The 11629-nt window shown below is 33.8% G+C and overlaps 1 protein-coding gene across 1 annotated transcript; it reads left to right on the top strand.

Annotated features, from left to right (window-relative positions):
* The first annotated feature begins 327 nt into the window (after nucleotides 1–327).
* On the top strand, nucleotides 328–1843 carry LOC145625306 (serpin-Z2A-like). The gene is made up of 2 exons (XM_081678365.1): nucleotides 328–885; nucleotides 1040–1843. The coding sequence occupies exons 1-2, from the start codon at nucleotides 328–330 to the stop codon at nucleotides 1841–1843; spliced, it is 1362 nt and encodes a 453-aa protein (XP_081534491.1).
* Nucleotides 1844–11629: the final 9786 nt, after the last annotated feature.

Raw genomic sequence — 11629 nt, 5'->3', positions numbered from 1 at the left:
TTTGGACAATTCATTTGTGCTAAAATCTAGAAAAATCTTCCAAAATTAGTTGAGTCAAACACTTGGACACATACCCGTGTTAAATATGGGTATACGAGTTCTGAGTAACATACATAGTCGATTAACCATACGTATATATTGTTGGAAGAATTGTGCTTAAATTTCAAATGACACATACCCAATAATATTCTGTGTAGATTGATTCATAACAGATTATAGCAGAAACATAATTGACTGAGCTCTAAGTTCATGGTTGATGAGCACAAGTGGTTAAATTAATCCAGTATTATAGTTATAATATGCCATTTCAATTCTTTTGTTTCTAGAATGACCAAACTTGTTGCATTGTCTATGGCTTTTCTAGAATCTAAATGTTCATCATGTTACCAAATACTGCAGGGGACTTTTGCTACGCGTTCAGTTGGGCAGCAGCAGGAGCGCAATTACACCAAACATAGCAAACGCAACTTCTCTGTCGACTTGCCTAGCATATCTCCTACAGATTCGAGCAAGAAGTGCAAAAAAGATTTCAGTTTCAATGTAGCAAGGCACATCTTGTTAGATGGCTTATATAAGACACCTCAAGATAACCTTTTCTGCTCTCCTGTCTCGACGAGTGCTGTTTTAAACATGCTTATTCCAGGATCCAAAGGACTAACTCGTGATCAGTTTGTTAATTTGCTTTGTTTGAAAGAGGAGGAATTGAACAAGTCTTCCATGAAGCTCCTTGATGTTGTAAGGCCATTCAAGGGTGGAGATGGGCCTAGTATCTCGTTCAGTAACAGCGTTTGGTTTGACCAACAATGTCCACTAATCCAGTCATATAAGGAGATGCTTGAAAATGTCCATGATGCTGATGTTAAGAGTGTTGATTTGTTGTGCAATGTACGCATACCAAACTTTCTGTTTCAGTCTCAAATGCACATATTTAATCATCTTAATACTTGATTCTAGTAAATTATATTGTAAATGTATGAATTGCACTCATATGGAATGCTGAGTTCCTGATTAATGATGTTACTGCGCCTGTGTTTTGAAGGCTGAAGAAGTGAAGGAAGAAGTCAACTCATGGAGCAGGACAAAGACTGAAGGGATGATCAAAACTATTCTGCCAGAGACCTTGTACTACAATGACACAGTTGTGATTTTGGCGAATGTATTACACTTTGAGTTGGAGAATTCAGATGAAACATTAATGGATCCTTCAGGAGCACAACGTTCACTGTATTATCGTGGAGAATTTGAGGGTTCTGAGGTTCTTAGAATGCCAATAAAAGGAGGCAAAAAAATAGCAGCAGGACAAGATTCTCGAAGCTTCTCAATTTACATCCTTGTTCCGTCAGAGAAAACTGACCTTTCCAATGGGAGATCTCTTGTTGGAAAAAGAAAGATAAGCCTCTCACAATTCTTAGAAGAAATGAAAATGGGCACAAAAGTTTTCCAGAAGAAGGTCAATAGACATAAAAAGGAAATCTCAGATTTTTCATTCCCAACTTTCAACATTGAAAGTGAGATGTCATTGTCAAGTAAAATGCAACATTTAGGCTTGACATTACCATTTCAGGCAGGCAAGAATGAGCTCATGAGGCTTATTGACTCTCCTCTTTCGGAACTATTGTATGTCACAGATGTTACCCAGAAGACTCGAATTGAAACTAATGCGAGGGGTACATCTTTTTCTGTTGTGACTTACACAACTCTCAATGGCCCTGCTCATCGTTTCCCAGCAACAACACCATCAGAGCAGAAATTTGTAGCTGATAATCCCTTTCTCTTCATGATTCAGGATGATTTCTCTGGTGCTGTTGTTTCTGTTGGCGCAGTGCTGAGTACTGATTTGTAGACTTAGTCTTTTAGCTTGATCAACTGATACAGTAAGACCAGATCAAATCAAATCTTAAGTACAGTACATATATTTGGGAAATTTTGTCAAATTGTTTACAAATATTAATTAGAGGTATATATATATGTTCTGCCTATCATATCAAGGTTCATTCTATCAATACATAGTTGATTTAGCATTCAATTTTGTGCCAGCATCTTAATTCTTTCCATTGAAGTTTTACTCAATGTTCGATTATGATTTATGATTCATTTATATAATGTTGCAGTTATCTGATTAATTTGACTTGCATGCAACCAACTGAGGTTAGCATGAGTTATTAAGGGCCTCTTGCTCCTTAACCAAGGTCTCGAGTAATTTTGGCGTAGCTTGATTTGCAACTATTAGCATACTAACTCGTTTCCCTAAAAAAAAAACAAATAATAAAAATTAAGGAAAAAAGTGTATAGTAGTTGTAGACAACTAAAAATGTCTTTTCGAAACCAAACCCTCAATTAATTATACCTTTCACGCCTTGGTTTAAGGATGGAACATCGGGTCGAGTATGGACTCCTTGGAGTGCTTAGGGGAAGTATTATGGAAAAATAGGGGAAGTAGTACTATAGTACTTGCACTCCCTCCGTCCCGTTTTGTTTGTCACTTTTGAAGGAAATACACGGGAATTGAGATGAAAAATGTGAAGTAATGAAAATATATGGGAAAGTGAAATTTCCAACCAATAAAGTAATAAAAATGCATGAGAAAGAGACATTTCCAATTAAAAAGGTAATTAAAGTACATGAGAAAGAGAAATAGAGAGATTTAAGAGTGTAAAACATTAAACTAGTCATCAAAAGTTGACACAATTTTTATGGCAAATATTAGAGTAAAATATGAAGAAGAGTTAACACAAACTTTTAAAAAATCGGGTGTATAGTAATATTGTACATCTATTATAAAGATATCTTAAAGTGATCAAAAGTTACCTCTGATATGAATAAAAGTTACTCCAATATGTATAAAAGTAACCCAATACAAATAAAAATAATCTATGCTTTATTGGTAAAGAATTGAATCACAATTTAAATGACTAAAATTCAATTATTAGTGATTGAAAGTAATTATTACCCTTATAAAACTTTTCTTGTTCTATTTATAAAAAGAATCATATATATATTATTCAAAATTACTCAAAAAAGGATAAAAAGTTACCCTAAATTGACTTAAAGTTACCTTAAATTGGCTTAAATTTACCCTTATACTGCTCGATGTACACTAATATTAGGGTAAACCAGATGTATACAAAAGTTTTTGAAGATTAAATAACGACAAAAAAATAAGGGTCTAAAAGTTTTTTTTTTTTTTATATATATCTTAATAATTATAAAAATATGAAATGTTACAAACATTTAAGGACACCTAAAATGATAAAAGAAACAAACAAAAGAACGGAAAGAGTATTATTTTACAACTAGGGGTGAACATGGTTTGGTTTGGTGCGGTTTGAGTATAAACCAAACCAAACCGCAAAATACGGTTTGGTCAATTTTCCAAATCAAACCAAATATTGAAACCAAACCAAACCAAACCGTAATAATGCGGGTTGGTGCGGTTTGGTTTGCGGTTTATGATGAGACGACATTTTTTCCTTAAAATTGTCAAATATTAATAAATTTATAATAATTCTCAAATAATTAGCCTAAACGGATTAAATTATACTACAATGTTTTAATAAAAATAACAACCAACTAATCAAGTGCTAACACAATAACACATAATAAAAATAATACATAACAAATTAACAGTGGAAAAAAACATAATACATTTGTCAAAAAAAAAAAACATTCATACTACATTATAGTTTTTAATAATTGGCAGCAACTTGACAACATTAGAGGCTACATACATTATGCGATATCAATGATTGTCGGAGCTAAACTGATCTTGGAGTATAGTAGTATACTGAATTACTGACCGTCTTCTAATGATTTTCCATGTTTTTTATTATTTTTTTTTCTTTTTAAAAATATATAAAACTATTTTAATTTTTATAAATATTAAAATGCGGTTTACTGGTTTACGGTTTGGTTTGGTTTATAATTTTTGAAAAACCAAACCAAACCGCAAACCATATTTCCCAAAGAATCGAAACCAAACCGTATTTTTCCAAATCGTAAACCAAACCAAACCGCTAAAATGCGGTTTGGTCTGGTTTGGTTACGGTCCAGACCAAACTCTGTATAGCCCTATTTACAACACATTACCGTCCCATTGATCCTTCTTCTGATAAGTGTTATTCCTTACTACTAGTTTGTCAAAATTTGTGCCTAAATAATTACCCCGATCCCCGTGTTGCCTTGAAGAGTACAATTTTTTTTTTTATATATTTTTTAATTATTAAAACCTAGGATCTCTACAAATTCTTTTCCCTTCGAACCACATAGACATTACTAATTTTGAACCAATGTAGGAGGAATTTAAACTTGTGATCTATTGTAGATGACTGTTATCTTCAGATAGACCATTAGTAATATTGGTAGAAAGATAAAGGTTAAACGCCAAAAACCTTTTTTTTTTGGCCGGAATTTGTCATTAAGGTGTCATTTGTAAAACAAAACTTAATTCAAGGTGTTATGTGATAAAAATTAACTAAAGTAAGATACTACTTCGTAATTCATAAATAGACTTAAAATCAGTTTTTATTTTTTTATTTTTTTATTTTATTTTTATATATTTTTTTTTAAAAAAAAAGGCTTAAAATCAGGCAATTTCCAATTTGCCTTTTATGTATAAGGGAATGTATAAAACATAAAAGAGTATCATACATATATTCATACTAAAACAAAGGGGAATACTTTCAAAGTTTCAAGTTAATGTAGCAAGCCTTAACGTATTGTAACGTTAAATGCAAAAAATGTACCCTTTAGCTACGGCGCCGCCTAATATCCTTCCATACATACGTTTGAAGCTGAGTTAGCTAATTAACCCCATCCCCATGTGATCTCTTCTTGTTTTTTGCATTCAGAACCTTCGGAATCGGTTCATTGTGATTCTAATAATCTAACACCTTATTGTACTTTTACATAAATTTATTCTATGTACATCCAAAATTCTGTTACAAATCTTACAATTGCATCATATGGAAGCATATTATTGTAATTTAATTGCATATTTGCTTAATTATTATTAAAGTAATTGATGACTAGTTGACTACTACTTAATGCATTATTTTGAATCACCGTCAAAATATAGTCCACTAATCAATTACTATACTAATATGTACGAGTAGACATTTAAACATTTTAATGGCCGGGTATCAAAATCTCCCTTTTAAATTTTAATTTCATATCAAATGTGTTTTCAGTTATTGAATCGAATATATCGAATTTGTTATATATATCCGGGTGTACTATACACCCAACTAACCTATCGTTATATACACCCGGGTGTACCTCACATCCAGCTAACCTAAGATTAATTTTTGTTTTTCATTTGATGATAAAATGAAAAACAATCATCAAAATAAGAACAAATATTCATAGGTGTATGGTACACTCGGGTGTATATAACAACCTTTCATATGACTGATATGTGATGTGAGTTATGGATCGACAAAATACCAGTGGTGTTTCTTAAGGGGTTATTTCCTATCAGCATAGGAATTGAACTTATGTCACCCATAATATAAGAAATAATACGATTCAAGCATTCAAATTTCAACATCATGTGTATAATACTGTTACAATGCATGCTACTCAAAATAATATCACCTTCAAATCATTATTTCATTCATGAAATAGTGACTAAATATTACAACATTAGAGCATAAAAAAATAATAATATAACAAGTATACTATCTTAGTAAATTATGTAGACGGTATTAAAATTACTACAACTAAAAAGAAAATTATTAAACCTATATTTGAATTAAGAGAAAGAAATGCTGATCTTGTTACATCATCAATCTCTTTTCTTCAATTGTTGAAAGGTCGAACAATCATCTTCATTCTTCTTCTTTATCAACCTTCACCACCTTATTATTAATGAAAAAAACAATAATAGATATACTATTTATGTATATCAAAAATGGAAATCATATTTAGCCTTTTATCTCAAAAATAAAGACAAGAAAATGAGGAAACAAGTAACAAAGAAATGACCCTTTGATTTTAAAGAGGTTGAACTAGAGTGATCTCTTGGAGGGGGTGGACCATAGTAGTAATAAGGAAAATAAGGAACTATTGGATTCGGGGGCGAGGGTACGTTGTAAGGTCCAACACCACCACCACCACCGCCAACGGGTGGTGGAGGAGAGTAATAATTCATAGTTGGCACAGAGATACCGCCGTAAGGTGGTGGGTTATCCTTTGGAACTGTGGGTGTCAAGGAGGGTGGTGGGGGGCATTCGGGTAGGGCCGGTGGCGGAGGTGGTGGTTCTACTACTACTGGTGGTGGTTGACAAGGGTTTTCACAAACTTCACACATTGTGCATGCAATTTGTTCTTTGGAAACAGTTGTTGAAGTAATTTTAGTAGGGTAAAAACAAAGGAAAATAGTGAAGAAGTAGAGAATGTATTGGATTATATTGGTCATTTTGTTTGAGTTTGTGTGATGAGAAAGGCTTTGGGGATAAGGAAAGATGGAAAGGTGGTGGAGAGATGAAATTGAGAAGGGTTTGTAATTGTAATGCATGTGTTTGTGAGAATTCAATGTGAAATCCATCATATATAATAATAATGAAATGCTAACGGCCATTAGAGAAAAAATAATGTAGTCTAAAATCCATGTTCTCTTCATCTTAAAGAACATATAATATTCACTTTGAGATTGTTTCATTAAGTAAATTTTGTTTAATTCAATAAAATTGTTTATATTAAATTAAAAATAATATTAACTTAATAAGTAATGTGATGTTCTTTTGGATTCATTTTCATTTTAGTTTAGTTTAGTTCAACCTAGTTGTTCAGCTTCATAGTCTGTACCTAATACTTGTATATAATAACACAAATCAAAAGTGCCATGTGTCCTTTCCTTTCTTCCTTTATTTTTACCTTTTAACAAATATAATAATAAAATAAAATAAAAAATTACCTTATTTAATTCACTATAGAAACTTAATGTTTACTTCATATTTTTGACTTAAATACTACTCCCTCCGTCCCCGATTGATGGTCACTTTTGAAGAAAAATCACGGAAATTATGGAGAATTAAAGAAAGTACATTGAAAAAGTAAATTTACATTGGATATGTAAAAAAAGTAGAGAGAGAACGTAATTAAAGTACATGGGAAAGTAAAATTTACATGGGAAATTTAAATTTGTACAAATATTTTTGCAAATGTTAGAGAATTTTGGTAAAAAAAAAATAATATTAATGGTACTTGAAAAAAGCAAATGTGACTAACATTTTGAATCACCAAATGACAAAAGTGACTATCAATAAGGGACACAATAAGTGCATTTAAATGGAAACTCTTTCATCTTCCTTCTAAACTCTTCATTTTTTCAAAAGATAAATAAATAAAATAAATATACGAAGTAATACTAATAGCTTGTACGACATTACACGAGCTAAAATGCTAGCCAAACCTAACAAGACTGCTTTTTTTTTTATTTTTTTATTTTTTTATTTTTTTTTTATGGACGACAACACTGCTTACTTCCATACGGTCAGACTCAGGACACCCAACAATATCAATAAGCTTGTCAAACTCCCTAATCTAGTTTTCTAGGAGAGAGTACAAGTTTATCACCTTTGTTTATCAAATGAAAAAATTGTAAATAAATTACAAACCTTTTATTTTATTAAATAAGGGGCCACAGTTCTTGATAAAATTACTAAAATGGCATGTTGACTATATTTTTGTCCATATATTTACGAGTATTACAACCTTTGTCATTTGATAAACGAATTTTGTTTATGAAGGTAATAAATTGGGGTTTCTGGTTTTGTAGGCCTTTTTCCATTGTACATCCGTGGATTCCTGGATAAGAGTCTTATAGTATATGAATATTTCGCCAAACAACATCCGTTTATTCCTCAAACCTTTAGGCAACTCTAACCCCATCCTTTTATCTCGACCCTTTATCTCTCTAACCCCATCCTTATCCGCCGCTTCCATCGCCCATCTTTTTCCCACCCTCTGCTCGCCGGCAATTGGGGCGATCTGCCTAGCCGTCGCCAGCGAGCCCAACCCTTGCAATTAGTTTCTTTTTCAGCTTTTAGTTTTCGTTTTGGCTATTTGGTGTAGAATTCAGAGGTCCTTCAATTCTCGGTCGTGGTTTCGTTTGGGTTGATCGTCGAATGTGTTTAGTGGCCTGATTCTACGAATCAAGAACCAAAGGCTAGTCTTAACGCCGCCGTCGAAAGGAATTTTGTTAATTAATTCCCGACGGTAAAGGTGGAGTTAGGGTTAGGGTTTCCTCACGTACCCAAAGGTAGGTTCATTGAGGGGTTCTTCAATTTGTGTTGCTGTGGACGATTGTTCCGGGTGGTGGGTTGGGTGCTGCCATTGAGGGTTACTGGTGGTTCCCTTTTCGTTCCTCTGTTCTCGCTAGTTTGTTCCTTTTATTTTAGTTGTTTTTTTTTTTTTTTTTATTAGTTTTTTTTTTTTTTTTTTTTTTTTTTTTTTTTTTTTTTTGTTTTGCTCTAGTCTAATTATGTTGTGTTTGTTTAGGTTGTGTGTTTGGTTGTTTGGCTTGTTGTTTTTAAATAACTCTCTTCCTCTGCTTAGTCATGAGTTAGAGTATCTTAGAGTGCTTCTAGTTTTGGAAGTTATCGGAGTGTTGTCGTGGTTTTTGGAGCATGGTTTGTGGGTTTTGTGGGCTGTAAGATTAAACAACCCCTTTTTCGTTGGGTGGGTGGTCCTACTTGGAGCCTTTTCGGGGTGTGAAGGTGTTCCCTTAGTAGTTAATATAGTTCTCCAGGGGGAGAAGTTAATAGCGCAGCTAGATGGTTCTCCCTGCATATGCAGTTTGTAGGAGAAATGTGGTCTTGGGGGAAGGGTTTGGTGTGCTAGCTGTTCTAGTTGCTAGGTTGTGGGATGATATGGACATTCATACAATTGCTATCATCCCGTTGTTAGTTTGGGTGATGACAAAGTTAGTCATCGCTGTTAACCAATATCTTGAAGGAGGCTACCCATCTTTAATGTTTGAGTTGAGCAAAGTCCTTCATTTTCTTGCATTCTCTGTCAGTAGAGTTGCAAGAGGAGAACCTGCAATTGGATGCACGGTTTCTCATAGAGTCATTAGAGTATATGACTCTATAGGTTTGGTTTTGAGACTCCTAGGATGCAGTTACGTTTTTGGGTCCCTAGGAGTGGAATGGTGTCATTGGTTAGTTCTTCAGCAACATGGTGCATGTTTCGGGTTCTTTCGTCTCCCAACAATTTCCATTATGAGTTCTTGTCGCTTTCAATGCCAGTTCGGGTTCTCTTCAAGGTTCGTGCTCTGCGCTCTTGGTCCATCTCGACTGTCTCAATTAATTCGGCTTCTCTTAGTCCACATTTTGGATGTGGTTTGGTATTCTGGGTTATCCGGGCTCCGCAACTCATGGTTTGCTGCACGATCTTTTCAGTATTTTCTTATCTTCGATCTTCTTGTACTAGTTCTTAGTGTGTGTAGGTTTTTATGTTCATGTATTAGTCTGTTTAGGTTGTAATCCTGTTTCTTTAATAGTATCTTTTGTAAAAAAAAATATATATATATTTTGCCAAACTTTTAGTCTCGGACTAATGGCTCAGTCGGTTGGTTGGTCATCGCTTGGGCCAAAATTTGGGTTTATTATATTAGTTAGTTATGTCAATTCCATGGTGACCATGGACTAATGTGTTGATTATCCAGCTTGATTTCCCTTGATTCGATTTCTTCCACATAATGTGACATAGAAGCCATGATTTCCTCAGTTTCATAACATTTTTATATTTCATGTAGTGTGATACTTGTCTTTTTTTTTTTTTTTTGCCAATTTTTAATACTTTGAGTAGTAGCCGAAACACCACCAATTATGGTGTTAGGTGTAACGCATTCCATAAATGAAAATTTTCGGTAACTTATTTCACCGAAATGAGGTGAATATTCACTCTCTACAACAATTATGTAGTCTTCCATCCACTTAGCAAGCATGGATTCACCTCCTTCGTTGAAATAAGTGACCGAAAAATTAGCATTTAAGGCATGCGTCGCACCTAACACAATAGTTAGTGGTGTTTTGGCTACTACGCATAATTCAGGGTGTTCAATGCCTAAGCCATACTTCAGGGTGTTGCGACCAATTTTACCTTTACTTTATAATGACACTACAATTGTTGAAGCTTAAAGGTTTTGATGATGATAGACTTAAACTACTCAAGAAAACTCATGTAATAAAGGTTTATATAAGTGTGTGATCACAACAGGTGAAGTAGACCAAGGTGGTGGAAGAGTAACCCAAACTGAGAAGACATGAAGAGATCTTTATGGAAGGTTAATCAAAATAGGAGAAGAGTTCTATAACAAGAACTAAGTTCCCTAACAGGAACTTGAAAACAGCAAGTTCAAGTGTTAACTTGGTCTGCGTAGAAGACAGCAAGTTCTGGAAGAACTTGGCCTGCGAAGTTCCAGTTTAGAACTAGAGTGCAAGTGACAGCAGGAACTCTGCGTGAAGCCCAAGTAATCTACCTATGCAGAATAACGACGCAACAACTTAATTTAGTTAAGATTTTATTTGTTGTAAATATGTTAAGTAGGTTACGCGTGAATCCTATTAGAAGCGTGACAAAGGTGTTTGGCGAATATATTAAAACGGAAAAGATAAAAAGATAGTTTTTAAGAAAAGATTTTCTAAACTATTTATTTCTTAAAAACTTATTATCAAAAAGATATTATTCTATTTGATAATCTATCTTTATCTAGTTTTCCAAAAAGATTTTCTTTAAACTTGATTTACTTAAAACCGTGTTTTGAGATTTGATAATTTAACATATTTATCTTTTTGAAAACCCTACTTGCTATACGAGCTAGACTTATATAAATAGTAGAGATCTCACTTCATAGTTTTCTGTAAGTTTATGCGCGAAGAAATAATTTGTGCTTAAATTGTGTAAGTTTGCCAAGCTTATAACTTTTTCATATTAGTTTCAGGTTTTATGCGTAGCTTGCCTTTCATATACTAAGAGTCATATATTTTGTATTGGTTGGGTTATTGGGTGAGTGTATGAATTATACTTTGCATACAGTTGTGTAAGCTTCTAGTGTGAAGCTGTGAGGTAGTACTTAGGGAGTATGAGTGAATCTAAGTGTGAGACTTAGATTGGGTAGGATAGGTTCCTACTGTGTAACAAGTTCAGTTTGGAACTTGTGAGTAAAGGTCTGATTATAATAGGTTGTAACTTGTGTGTTTTCCCTATTACAGTGAAGTGGTTTGGTTTTGGAAATCCCTTAGAAGGGTCGAGGTTTTACTTCCAGTTGGACCCTGGAAGGTTTCCTCGTAAAATCTTGTGTGCATTGCAAGTTCCTTTACATTCTGTTTTATATTCCGCAAAAGTAGTCACTAGGAAATCACATACAATTCACCCCCCCTCTTGTAGTGTTCGTCTCAACTAACAATTGGTATCAGAGCACGGTTATCATGTGCAGGCAGATAACTTTGCTGAGTAAGTTCCTGAGGAGAGATGAATTACAAGGAGAAACTTGAAGAAGAGTACTCTACCCAACGTCCACCTATGTTTAATGGCAAGTTTTACACTTACTGGAAGAATAGAATGGAGATCTTCATCAAGGCTGAAAATAAAAAGGAATGTACAGCGTCCTGTACTCCAGTAGAAG

Source organism: Chenopodium album, chromosome 3 (genome assembly GCF_948465745.1).
Source record: "Chenopodium album chromosome 3, dcCheAlbu1.1, whole genome shotgun sequence".
Classification (NCBI taxonomy): domain Eukaryota; kingdom Viridiplantae; phylum Streptophyta; class Magnoliopsida; order Caryophyllales; family Amaranthaceae; genus Chenopodium; species Chenopodium album.
The sequence above is the reverse complement of the archived record's forward strand: the minus strand, read 5'-3'. Positions and strand labels throughout refer to the sequence as shown.